The sequence below is a fragment of the Pogoniulus pusillus genome, chromosome 8, assembly GCF_015220805.1.
Source record: "Pogoniulus pusillus isolate bPogPus1 chromosome 8, bPogPus1.pri, whole genome shotgun sequence".
In the NCBI taxonomy this organism is placed as follows: domain Eukaryota; kingdom Metazoa; phylum Chordata; class Aves; order Piciformes; family Lybiidae; genus Pogoniulus; species Pogoniulus pusillus.
Genome location: NC_087271.1, coordinates 36,387,152 through 36,400,310, shown reverse-complemented (window position 1 = coordinate 36,400,310; position 13,159 = coordinate 36,387,152). Strand labels below are relative to the sequence as shown.

At 47.5% G+C, this 13,159-nt stretch overlaps 1 protein-coding gene across 1 annotated transcript in view; it reads left to right on the top strand.

Moving 5' to 3' along the window:
• HMCN1 (hemicentin 1) overlaps positions 1 to 13,159 on the top strand; it is a 279,812-nt gene that overhangs the window by 167,956 nt on the left and 98,697 nt on the right. Inside the window, exons 47-52 of the mRNA XM_064148057.1 lie at positions 4,383 to 4,496; positions 6,469 to 6,555; positions 7,040 to 7,231; positions 8,038 to 8,211; positions 9,114 to 9,227; positions 10,597 to 10,742. Coding sequence (XP_064004127.1) covers positions 4,383 to 4,496; positions 6,469 to 6,555; positions 7,040 to 7,231; positions 8,038 to 8,211; positions 9,114 to 9,227; positions 10,597 to 10,742 — 827 coding nt within the window. The remainder of the gene's footprint in view (positions 1 to 4,382; positions 4,497 to 6,468; positions 6,556 to 7,039; positions 7,232 to 8,037; positions 8,212 to 9,113; positions 9,228 to 10,596; positions 10,743 to 13,159) is intronic.

The following is a 13,159-nucleotide window of genomic DNA, read 5'->3' as shown; positions in this document are numbered from 1 at the left end:
CCACTCACATAAGATAGAAATGTTATTTTGATAAGCTTTGATGGCATTTTTAAAGCTCTGCTATAGCCACTGTGGCAAAGCCAAAATATCCTACAGCATGAGCACAAGAACACTATGAGGCAGAGGAACTAGGAGGAGTTTAGAAGCTCAGCTAAGATTTGGAGGTGAATTTTTGTCAGGATTTGTTCTGTTCATGTAGCTTTTAACATTAGAAGTGCATTCAGAAGAGCATGGCCAGCAGCAAGTCCAGAGAGGCTTTCCTTCCCCTCTGCTCTGCCCCACTGAAGCCACATCTGGTCTGTTTCTCTGCTCCTCATTTGAAGAGAGACAGGAAACTGTTGGAGAGAGTCCAATGGAAGCTACAAAGATGCTGGAGCATCTCTGTGAGAAGGAAAGGCTGAGAGACCTGGGGTGATTTAGCCAGGAGAAGAGCAACCTGAGAAGGGATCTGATCAATGCTCAGCAAGAGTTAAAGGATGGGGGGCACAAGGATAGGAGCAGACTCTGTTCAGTGGTGCCCAGTGGCAGGACAGAGGGCAGTGAGTAGAAACTGGCACACAGGAGGTTCCATGTGAAGGTAAGGAAAAGCTGTTTTGCTATGAGGATGATCTTGGAAGTCTCTTCCAACCTGGTTGATTCTATGATTCTGTGGAGCCCTGGAGCAGGCTGCCCAGAGAGGTTGTGGAGTCTCCTCCTCTGGAGAGATTCCAAAGCTGCCTGGGCACTTTGATCCTGGGCAAGCTGCTGTGGGTGCCCCTGCTATAGCAGGGAGGTTAGACTAGAAAATCTCCAGAGGCCCCGTTTCAACTCCTACCACACTGGAATTCTGTGATTGGAGGTAGTCCTGTCTTCTGCATCCCCATTTTTCCATATGGCACACGGAAAAAGGAGTGGGTGTGTGATACTATCCAGTAGAAATCCATCTGAGTTGACAGACATTCTTTTTTGTGCAAAGCTGCCATCAACAAAAGCAATGTCTGCTGGGCTTGGTTGTTTGCCTTCTGTCTGTTGATTTCTACACCCACGCTAACAGCACCACCAGGAGAGCAGAGCCAGGAAGGGTGAGAGGCAGAGAGATGTTTATTGTCTCTCAACTTTAGCTGCAGTGGGAACGGGGAAATGGGCCAGAACTGAGTGCTTTGCTTTCCAGCTTTTGTGCAGCTCAGCTCAGAACTCCACGTTGTGGCAGTGACCCATAGCCAGCATGGCATTTGGAACTTTATTCCTGTTTGTGCAGCTGTGAAATACTCCAAACAACAACAACAAATTCCCCTCTTCGACTAATAGAGGAGGTAAAACACTTTGCCAAAGGAGGGTTTTGGTTCTGTTGATGGAAAACATACTTGGCACTGCAGATGATTGAAATGTGTGGACACATTACTGGCAGCTTTTAATCTGTTCATTCAGATGCTGTGCTGATGTTTGCTTTTCGTGATGCTTCCTACATACCCTTGAGAACACCCAAAATAGTAGTCCACCCTACCAGGAACCATCCTGGTTCCTTGCAGACCATGCACCAAGCTGCATAGTAACTGTGGGGAGGAGAAAAGCTTTTAGAATCATAGGATCAGTCAGTGTTGGAAGGGACCACGAGGATCAGCTAGTTCCAACTCACTTGCCATGGCCAGGGACACCCTACCCTAGAGCAGGCTGGCCTTAAACACCTCCAGCCATGGGGCCTCAACCACCTCCCTGGGCAACCCATTCCAGCCTCTCACCACTCTCATGCTCAACAACTTCCTCCTCACATACAGTCTAAATCTCCCCACTTCAAGCTTTGCTTCATTCCCCTCAGTTCTGTCACTCCCTGACAGCCTAAAAAGTCCCTCCCCAGCTTTTTTGCAGCCCTCTTCAGATGCTGGAAGGCCACAAGAAGGTCACCTGGGAGCCTCCTCTTCTGCAGCCTGCACAGCCCCAACTCTTTCAGTCTGTGCTCCCAGCAGAGCTGCTGCAGCCCTCTGAGCATCCTCCTGGCCCTTCTCTGGACATGCTCCAGCATCTCCACATCCCTCTTGGAATAGGGGCTCCCTTGACCTGCTGGCCACACTCTTTCTAATGCACTCCAGGAGACCATCTCCTCTGCAGAACTGCTTTCCAGCAGGTCAAACATACTTGCAGATTTCCTTGCTTTTAAGCCAGTGTGTGTGAGCACTCCCTGATAGCTGCTCTGGTAACAGTGTTAAAGAGATCTCTTAGTTTACAACACTGCAAGTAAACCAGTGCTGCTGTCACAACTGATGGAAATGCTAGAAGAGAACCATAGGATTTTATTCCTTAACACTTGTGAGGCCTGTTTTTATGTGTCTATAAAAGCAAACTTATGTTTTCCTGTGTGCACACACCCCCTCTGACAAGGCTTTATTTATCTGTATACTCCTTGAGATTCTCAGTATCATAGAATCATAGAATCAACCAGGTTGGAAGAGACCTCCAAGCTCAGCCAGTCCAACCTATCCCCAGCCCTATCCAGTCAACCAGACCATGGCACTAAGTGCCTCAGCCAGGCTTTTCTTGAACACAACCAGGGAGGTGTACAGCAGAGCACCCATGAATGAAAATCCTGCTGTCTACTCTGTTCTGTCAGATGTCCTGCTTAGAAGTCTGTGCAGAAATCCCCCAAACAGCAAACACACTTCGTGCCACATTGTGCTAGTTTGAGCCTAGCTGGGATGTTTTGGTGAGAAATAGATGCTGGGCTGTGAAAAGGAAACAATGGTGATGGCTGCTGCACTCAGAGGCTTGTGAGATGGACAAGAACAAGAACACAAACACAGATATCAGAGTTGTTCTCTGGGCTCTGGCTGCCTTCCTTCTCTATCTACCCTGCTGTCTGTGTAACTAATGCTTCTGCTTCCTAACTCCCCTGGCTGATCCTCCAAACTCAACTTGAACATAAGACAGTCTGGGGTAAGGTAGAGGGGTGGAAAGGAGGTGGCAGGGTGGTTGGGAGCCCCTCCTGAGGTCTCTGGTTTCTGGGAGGCCTGCTGTGTTTCTGTATCACTTCTTAAGTTGTATTTTTCTGTCTCTAGCTGTATAGATTTTAAATCTCTGCTTGTATCTTCTGCTAAGCTGTAAATGTAAAGCTTCATTCTTTAATTTCCAGCTCAGCTGAGTCTATTCTGGGTGATTTTCTGAAGTGTAGGGGGGCAGGTAACACCCAAACCACCACACACATCCAGAGTGCTGATCAATGAATTACATGTGAACTTGAGAGACTGAGTGACTTGAGTGGAGCAGAGTTGAGTTTCTCTGCACAAACTCAGGGTTTTCACTGATTGGTCCTCTTGGTCTCTGACTTGCTCTAGACATTCTCACAAGCTGTCTGCCTCAAAGTCCTCTTAAATGTCATTACTATGGGGGAGGAAAAAAGCATACATCAGGGTAGTTTGGAAGCTGATGATTTAAAGTGGTATGATCAATATTAAGCACAGATCTAAAAGCACTGAAGAAAAGCTTGAGCAGAAATGATGGGACTAGGATTAAGAATCTGGAGTAAGAATCTCAGACTGGACTTGAGGAGGAAGTTGTTGAGCAGGAGAGTGGTGAGAGGCTGGAATGGGTTGCCCAGGGAGGTGGTTGAGGTCCAATGGCTGGAGGTGTTTAAGGCCAGGCTGGATGAGGCTGTGGGCAACCTGCTCTAGGGTAGGGTGTCCCTGGGCATGGCAGGGGGATTGGAAATGGATGATCCTCGTGGTCCCTTCCAACCCTGACTGATTCTATGATTCTGTGAATCATAGAATCACAGAAAGTCTGGAGTTGGAAGGGACCTTAAAGATCATCTGGTTCTGATCCCCTGTAGGGGATCCAGGCAGGAACAGCTTTCACTACATTGGGTTGATCAAAGCTTCATCCAGCCTGCTCTGGGATACTTCAAGGGATGAGGCATCCACAGTTTGTCTGGACAACCTGTTCCAGTGTTCCACCAGCTTCAGAGTAAAGAACTTCTTTCTATTGTCCCATTTAAATCTACTCTGCTTTAGTATGAAACCATTCACCTTTGTTCTGTCACTGTGAGTCCTTATAAACAGATGCTTCTCAGCTCTCCTGTAGACCCCTTCAGGTATTGGAAGGCTGGAATAAGTTCTCCCTGGAGCCTTCTCTTTTCCAGGTTGAACAGACCAAACTCTCTCATCCTGTCCTCACAGGAGAGGTCCTCCTGCCCTCTGATCATCTTAGTGACTCTCCTCCAGACCCTCTCCAACAGATCCATGTCCTTCTTGTGTTGGGGGCTCCTTCTCTTATTACTCATTCAACATAAAAATAGACCACATGAAAGAGAAATACAGCTGGGGGTGTAACCAGAGCACAGAAGTTAGGACAGCATGGGAGCATGGTGATTGGAGCAGGACTTCAGTGATTGGATGTTTTCTGGCTTTCCTCAGGGGGCAGAACACTCCGACTGACACACACCAGTGTAGCAGATGAAGGTCAGTACACCTGTGTGGTGACCAATGCTGCAGGAGAAGTCAGGAAGGATTTTGCCCTTTCTGTTCTAGGTAAGTACATGCTCAGTTTTGGTACAGTAGAAGATGATAAGGAAGTCTGCTCTGTCCTTTGCTGGTAACAAAAACAACAAGCTCCTGGCAACGTTGGAAGCCTGTGGCTTGGGTAGATTCACCCTGACCTTGGTCAAGAATTGGCTGGAGGGCTAGACCCAGAGAGTGGTGGTGAATGGTGCCACGTCCAGTTGGCAGCTGGCACCAGTGGTGTGCCCCAGGGATCAGTGCTGAGCACAGTCCTGTTCAGTATCTTTATGATGATCTGGACCAAGGGATTGAGTCCCTCATCCAGTCTCCTCTTGAGCACCTCCAGGGATGGCGACTCCACCACCTCCCTGGGCAGCCCATTCCAATGCCAATCACTCTCTCTGACAACAGCTTCCTCCTAACATCCAGCCTAGACCTCCCCTGGCACAACTTGAGACTGTGTCTCCTTCTTCTGGTGCTGGTTGCCTGGCAGAAGAGACCAACCCCACCTGGCTACAGCCTCCCCTCAGGGAGTTCCAGACAGCAATGAGCTCTGCCCTGAGCCTCCTCTTCTGCAGGCTGCACACCCCCAGCTCCCTCAGCCTCTTCTCACAAGGCTGTGCTCCAGGCTCCTCACCAGCTTCATTGCCCTTCTCTGGCCACAATTCAGTCCTTCCAACCTACACCATGCTGGGCTTCCTCAGAGGGCTATGTGAAACCATTACTGTTCACTTTCCTGCTGTGACCTGCAGCATTTTACCCAGAAAACACCCATGTTTGATTTAATAACTATTGATGGCTTTTGTCCATCATTACCAACCCTTATGCAGTTGTCTTACTGGTGGCAGTTTTGCTGTGCTTCCTTTCTCTGTGGTGCTTCCCTTGCCTTCAGCTGCCTGTGCCATATTCAGCCCTTAAAGGATAGCTCACATTCACGTCAGTTCATGTTTGTTTGATGAGCTCATGGATGTGTCAGTCTGGTAGCATGGAAGAGATGGATCAACACTGAAAAGAGTTCATTGTTTCAGTGTTTTCTTTGGAGGGATTTGGTAGCAGGGTGTTCTTCAGCATTCTGGGAATCTCTATTGCACAGGCTTTGTTTGCCTTCAAGAAAACATGCTCAGTGAAGCTGATTTCAAGTGATCTAAGTGGAAAATTCCTTTGTTCAGTTTTCTCTCCCCTTCCCCTGGTAATTTCTTTGTCTTTGTGGAGGAAAGTTACTGGAATGTGCCCTGACAGAGACACAAAATATTCACCAGCTCACTGTAGATAGGAACAGTACAGAAGCAGTGTTCCTCGACAGTGGTGTAGGAGATGCAGCAAACGAGTCAGTGTGCATGGAGGCCTTGGTGTAGTAGGCATAAAAGTACTTGAATATTGGCAAAAGTTTTGGTGTGGCTTTGTTGCAATCTGAAATTACACTCAAGGTGTGGCCAGGAGGGCAAGGGAGGGGATTCTGCCCTTTTACTCTGCTTTCCTCAGACCCCACCTGCAGTACAGTGTACAGTTCTGGAGCCCCCAACACAAGACAGACATGGAACTTTGGAGTGAGTCCAGAGGAGGGCCATGAAGATGCTCAGAGGGCTGCAGCAGCTCTGCTATGAGGACAGGCTGTGAGAGTTGAGGCTTTTCAGTCTGGAGAAGAGAAGGATTTGAGGAGACCTTATAGTGGCCTTCCAGTATCTGAGTGGGACCTACAGGAAGGCTGGGGAGGGACTATTGACAAGGTCTTGTAATGACAGGATGAGGAGTAATGGGAGAAAGTTCTTGCCAGAGAGAGTGATTGGCTGCCCAGAGAGGTGGTGGAGTCTCTGTCCCTGGAGGTGTTCAAGAAAAGCCTGGCTGAGGCACTTAGTGCCATGGTCTGGTTGACTGGATAGGGCTGGGTGCTAGGTTGGACTGGATGAGCTTGGAGGTCTCTTCCAACCTGGTTGATTCTGTGATTCTGTGACTTGGTTGTTAGCAATACTTGCTGATGTTGTCTTCTTGCTTGTGCTTGCAGTGCCTCCAGGAATTATGGGTGAAAATAAACTGGAAGATGTGAAGGTGAAAGAGCAGCACAGAGTTACCCTGGCATGTGAAGTGACAGGTAAAAGTTTACAATATGGTATTTTCTGATCACCTCCCCTGTGGTGTCTATCAGCACTGGTTCTGAACACCTGTTTTGAACTGAACTTTCAGTTCAGTGGGATTGTTGCTTTCAGGTGTAGACATGGTGCTTATAGCAGGGTGGAGTGCTCCTCCTTAAAAAGGCTGCATAGGATGTAACCAAGAGAAGAGATGCTGTGATGTTTCTTCTCTGAGCACCTGTGGAATCCAAGAGGAGCTTTGAGGACTTTAGAATAGATAGTCCAACACATCTCCCTAAAGGATCCCTGGTGCCATGGTCTGGCCTTGAGCTCTGTGGTAAAGGGTTGGACTTGATGATCTATGAGGTCTCTTCCAACCTTGGTGATGCTGTGATCCACTTTTAAAAAGCATCTGAAACTGCATTTTTCTGTGCTTCAGAAATCTTGGCTTATCCCAGAGGCTGTGCAAAACTAATAGTTGCAGTTTCCTTCACTCTGTTTAAGGGAACCCTGTGCCACAGATCAGCTGGCTAAAGGATGGGCACTCTCTAACTGAGGATGAAGAGCACAAGATCCTGTCTGGTGGACGTCTCCTGCAGATCACCAATGCTCAGGTCGCCGACACAGGGAGATACACATGTCTTGCCTCCAATGCAGCTGGAGAGAAGAGCAAAAGTTACAGCCTCAATGTACTTGGTAAGGCAGCTGAGCTGGCTCTGGCTGAGAAGACTCATCTCAGGAGAAATCACATGGGAACTGTCTAGCACTTTGGTTACAGCAGTACTTAAGTTGCCTGGAAGTGATTGAAGTTTCGTAGCTTAGTGATTGATAAGGAGGAGCAATTCAGTAGGAGCAGCAGTTCTGTGCTTCAGGAAAATGCTGGGAAATGGGGAGCTGTAACAGGACTGTGTGTGGAAGGAGCAGCACAGTACATTGGCTTATTGTGAGTCAAGGAAAAGGTATCTGAAGAGCACTGTAGATTGTTATCTGTTCATAGCAGCTGAAACCGTCTGTAGTTGGCTTTTGTCATGAGGGCTTATTGCATAACCAGTATTGCAAACAATGGCAAGTTTGTTTTCCCAACATCCCCACTTTCTAGGCTCTTGCCTCCTACCAAACTCCTGCTTCCAGGATCGTCAAGAGGTGAGGCTGCCAGCTGCTGGTAGCTGCCTCTCTGGTGACCTCTGCCTGACAAAGGCCATAGGGGTACAGTTTACACAAACATGGGCTGACTGTTGACTTTAGGGCAAGTCATCAAACAAGCTGACATGCCCTAAAGGGCTGGGTGCTAGGTTGGACTGGATGATCTTGGAGGTCTCTTCCAACCTGGCTGATTCTATGATTCTATGAAGGTTGTCTGGTTCTGGGTTTCAGTGCTCCTCAAAGGAATGCCCTCCAGCTATTGAAGGCTGCCACCAGGTTCCTAAATTGAAGAGAGAACAGAAAGTTGTTGTTTTTTTCATGGAGGTCCTTCCTGTGGTTAATGACTTTGATGTTCCTAGTGTCTCCAACCATTGTGGGTGCAGACGACCATGGAAAGTCAGAAGACATCTCTGTTATCCTCAACAGTCCAACATCACTGCTTTGTGAGGCTTATTCCTATCCTCCAGCTACAATCACCTGGCTGAAAGATGGAAAACTCTTGGAATCCAGCAGAAATATCCGCATTTTGCCAGGTAAAACTTTTGTTGTTACTGAGAACTAAGAGAACAGAGGCACAGAATTCATCAGGTTGGAAAAGACCAAAGAGATCATCAAGTCTAACTTATTCTGCAACTTATTCTGCTGTAGCCACGTGGGGTTGGTCTCTTCTGCCAGGCAAACAGCAACAGAAGAAGGAGACACAGTCTCAAGTTGTGGCAGGGGAGGTCTAGGTTGGATGTTAGGAGGAAGTTTTTGGCAGAGAGAGTGATTGGCATTGGAATGGGCTGCCCAGGGAGGTGGTGGAGTTGCCCTCTGTGGAGGTGTTCAAGAGGAGGCTGAATGAGGCACTTAGTGCCATGGTCTGGTTGATTGGCTAGGGCTGGCTGCTAGATTGGACTGGCTGAGCTTGGAGGTCTCTTCCAACCTGGTTGATTCTATGAAGAAACCACATGAAGTTCTAAACTCTGCTTACAGATTCATGTTTAATGTTCCCATGTTGTGGTTGTTGCTTCTGTGCCTTCCTCAGAGGGAACTCAGGGCCTTTTTCTTACTGAGAACTGCCCTGAAACAGAAAGGCACTTCAGAGACTCACATCCACCCTTGTGTGTTGAGTAGGCTGGTTTAGTTGAGATTTATTATGCCTCTCCCTGTGCCCATGAATGAAATGCAGAACCTTCTGCAAGAAATGCAGTGTGCAGAGCTATGCTAACAACTCCTCCAAGAATCTGTAAGCAAGAGGAGCTGCTATCCAAAGCTCTACTGCAAATTATCCATGCCTATTGCATGACATCCCTGGGGGTAAGCAGCCAGTTTTTAATGCTGATCTAAGGGCAGAATTTGGAGCAAAGGATTGAAAATACACTGCAGATACAATTTAAATCCTTGGGAAGCAAAAGCATAATAGAGAGTTTAAAATAAAGCTATCTTTTGACAGGTAGAAGAACCCTGCAGATCCTAAACGTGCAGGAAGATGATGCTGGAAGATACACCTGTGTAGCCACAAATGAGGCTGGAGAGACTTCCAAACACTATGAAGTGAAAGTCTACAGTAAGGGAATGCTTCTTTTCATTCTTCTATTTCCCTCTTTGTGGAGTTACCTATCCAGGTGAACACAAGGAGTTCTGTTCCTGGCTTTGTTTAGCAGACATCTGCGTTACCCCATTGCACTGCTGAGCAAAGACACCAGAAAAGAGAACTGTTGCATCCTTTGCAAGTGTTTCTGTGAGCCTATAGACCTTTGTATCACTCAGGGCAAGATGTTGAACTCCAGTTTATTCTGAAATGATTTTTGGTGATGATTTTCAAATCAAACAAGAGCAGAGCAGTGAGAGATGTGAGCAGAGAAACTGCTCACATGAGCAAAGAAACTGCCCTAGAAAGAAAGGAGGGGAGGGAGACTTCTAACAGAAAACATTCTTGAGTCAGGTAAAGCAGGAGGATGCTGTTTTTGTAGCCCTCCATAAAATACCATATGGACAAAAGCTTTCCCATTCAAGCCTTCCTGTCAGCACATTGTCCCCTAAGCAGCTGTGCCTAATACTCTATTTTAATGCTTAAACTCTTCATTATAGGCTCAGTCAAGCACAATTTTTCATCTGTTAGTTTGGTTTTAATTTCCTAGTCTGAACTGGAGTTTGGTTTGCTCCTTCACAGTAACTGTGCTGTTATCTTAATTACCCTAAATCCTTAACAAGGCCCCATTGGATCCAGAATAATGAGAGGATGACAAAAGAGTTCATTATTGAAGCATGGCCTTGTAGCAACATAAAGCCCCTCACCCCCTTATGCTGTTGCAGCTGTCAGTTATTCTGCTACTGCAAGCATCAGGGAGAATTCAAATCTTCCCAGTGGAAAATGCTTTGAGAGCATTCAAAATCATTTAAAAAAGGTTATTGTGAGAGTGGGAACTTGAGGATTTTGAAATGTTCTGTTTTCATTCAGATGGAGAAGGAAATGAGGGTTTTGCAACACTGGGATTTCAATAGAATGGAAATGCTGAGGGTTTGAGCAGCTATTCTGAGCATGGCCTTCAGTTCAAACACATGTTTTGTGGGATATTAGTTTCCATTAGTAAATGTTGGGTTTTATTTCGTGGCTCCAGTACACTGAACTCTATAGAATTTAAGCCAAACACATACTAAAGTGCTATAGGTAGGGAAAGTAATAGTCAGGTTTGCACTTCTACAGCTGTTGAACACATTTTTGTATGTTTCTATCTAATACATGTACCAAAACCAGTTTAAAATGCACAGAGAGACAGATATGTAAAGAAAACTTAAGCTGTGGGGAGGAGGCAGATTGTAGGAGGAATGCATTTGTTTCCCTGAGGTCATCATCCAGGTTTTCTCTCTGGCCAGTGGGTTTTGAAATGCTGTAAGTCATGAAAGCCCCTCTGCCTCCCTTTGCTTTTGTGCAGTTCCACCCACCATTAACAAAGGAGATGTCTCAGGGATGGGGCTGTCCCCTAAGGAAGTGAAGATCAAAGTGAACCACAGCCTTACCCTGGAGTGTGAAGCTCATGCCGTTCCTGCTGCTGCCATCAGCTGGTACAAGGATGGACAGGCCAGTCACAACTTCATTCCTTCTAAGGGGTGGATTTGGCACAGCCACAGCTGCGTGTCCACTGTGGCTGGCAGTGAACATTTACACAGCATAACAGAGCTCCCTCACACTGCTGAAGTTAGCAGGAAGCAATTTTCCCACTCCTGCTGGCAGGGTCGCCCCAAAGCCATCAGGCAATGGTTAGGAACCAGAGCAGGGTAGATTTATGTTGGACGTTAGGAAGAAGTTTGTGATGGTTTGGGTGTTACCTGCCCCTCCCCCCCACTTGAGAAAATCACCTAGACTGGATTCAGCCAAGTTGGACATTAGGATGAAGCTTTCTATTTACAGCTTAGCACAAGATACAGGCAGATATTTCCAATCTATACAGCTAGAGACAGAAATAGACAAGTTAAAAAGTAATACAGAAACACAGCAGCCCTCCCAGAAACCTGAGTCCCCAGGAGGGGCTCCCAACCACCCTTCCACCTTCTTCCCATCTCTCTCCCTTATCCCAGACTTTGCCTTATGTTCAAGGTGAGTTTGGAGGATTGGCCTGGGGGGTTAGGAAGCAGAGGGATTAGTTACACAGCATGCAGGCAGAACCAGAGAGCAACTCTGTTATCTATGTTTGTGTTCTTGTTTTAATCCATCTCAGCAAGCCTGTGAGTGCAGCAGCCATCACCATTGTTTCCTTTTCACAGGCTAGCATCTCATTCTTCTCACCAGAATATTCCAGCTAGGTTCAAACTAGCACAAAGTTCATTACTATGAGGGTGATGAGACTTTGGAATAGGTTGCCCAAAGCAGTTGTGGACACCTCGTCTCTGGCAGTGTTTAAGATCAGGCTGGATGAGGCTTTGATCAGCCTGGTCTAGTGGCAGGTGTCCCTGCCCATGGCAGGGGGATTGGAAGCAGGAGTCTTTTCCAACTCAAGCCATTCTGTGATCTTAGGATGCTTGCTGTTGAGCCCTCCTTAAACTGACACCTTTGCTTTCTTGTGGGTGCTTGACACTGCCACTGAGGCTTCAGTGCTGGAGTTTCCAGGGTCTACCACTGGCCTGCACTTTCAACTGGGAAGTCTCTGCCTAGCAGTAGCATCCCATAGTATGGCCACATGTTCCCCTGCTGTTATGTAAAGTCCCCAACAGGCCTTGTTACAGAATATCCCAGCACTTGGCTGTTCTAAGTGCTGCCCTTGCAGAAGTTGCATAAAGCCTCCCACTTGGTTCTGGCAGAGCTCACAAAGCCACAGAAGCATCTGGCTCCTCTGTGGGGGAACGAGGTGTGGTCCTTGCCACACGCAGCCTTCACGACAACATCCCTCAGGAGGAGAGGCAGGTTGGAAGGGCAGTGCCAGGCAGTCCTGCTGGTGTGCACTCTGCTGGGGGCTGGCCAGAAATAAGAACTAAAAAGTGCAACTTTTCTGTAGGAAATGAGGATCTCACCTCATGCTTCAACTCTTCATGAGGCAAACTGTTGCAAGTCTTGCAGCTGGAGCAGCCCTTGCTGGGTTTACTGAGCATGCACTCTCTGGAGCCACTGCATGTACAGCCTCCATCTGTTCTGAGCATGTGCTCTAGTTCTGGGATGTCCTGGGTCTTCTAATTGCCTGGCAATCAAAAATGATGCTAGGGAGAATTGAGAGGTCCTCAAGGAAGGCTGGTGGATAGAAGCAGCTTGCTGCCACCATCAGAGAAATTGATCTAACCAGCAGCTGCATCTTAGATTGAAAGGAGGTTGTAGCCAGGTGGGGTTGGTCTCTTCTGGCAGGCAGACAGCAAAAGAACAAGGGGACACAGTCTCAAGTTGTGCTGGGGCAGGTCTAGGCTGGATGTTAGGAGGAAGCTGTTGCCAGAGAGAGTGATTGGCATTGGAATGGGCTGCCCAGGGAGGTGGTGGAGTTGCTGTCCCTGGAGGTGTTGAGGAAAAGCTTGGATGAGGCACTTAGTGCCATGGTCTGGTTGATTGGATAGCTCCCTGAAAGGAGACTGGAGCCAGGTCAGAGTTGGTCTCTTCTGCCAAGGAAGAAGTGATAGGACAAAAGGAAGCAGTCTCAAGTTGTGCCAGGCGAGGTTTAGATTGGACATGAGGAAAAACTTCTCAAGCACCCCAGAAGGGGTGTCAGGGCCTGGAACAGGCTGCCCAGGGAAGTGGTGGACTCCCCATCCCTGGAGTGATTTCGAAAGCTTGTAGCTGTGATGCTGAGGGACATTGTTTAAGTGGTGCCTGGCAGTGTTGAGTTAACTGTTGGACTCAGTGATCATAAACAATCAGACATAAACAATTCTGTGTTTCTGTACATTCTAGGAACAGTAACATCCAGTGCTGTGCATCTCTGCTTTGCTGCTGCACCTGTTTTACCTTCATACTGTGTCCACCGAGTAGCACATCCTACTAGTTGTGTGGCTGTAGGGTGAGTTAGATCTGAGTTGTCC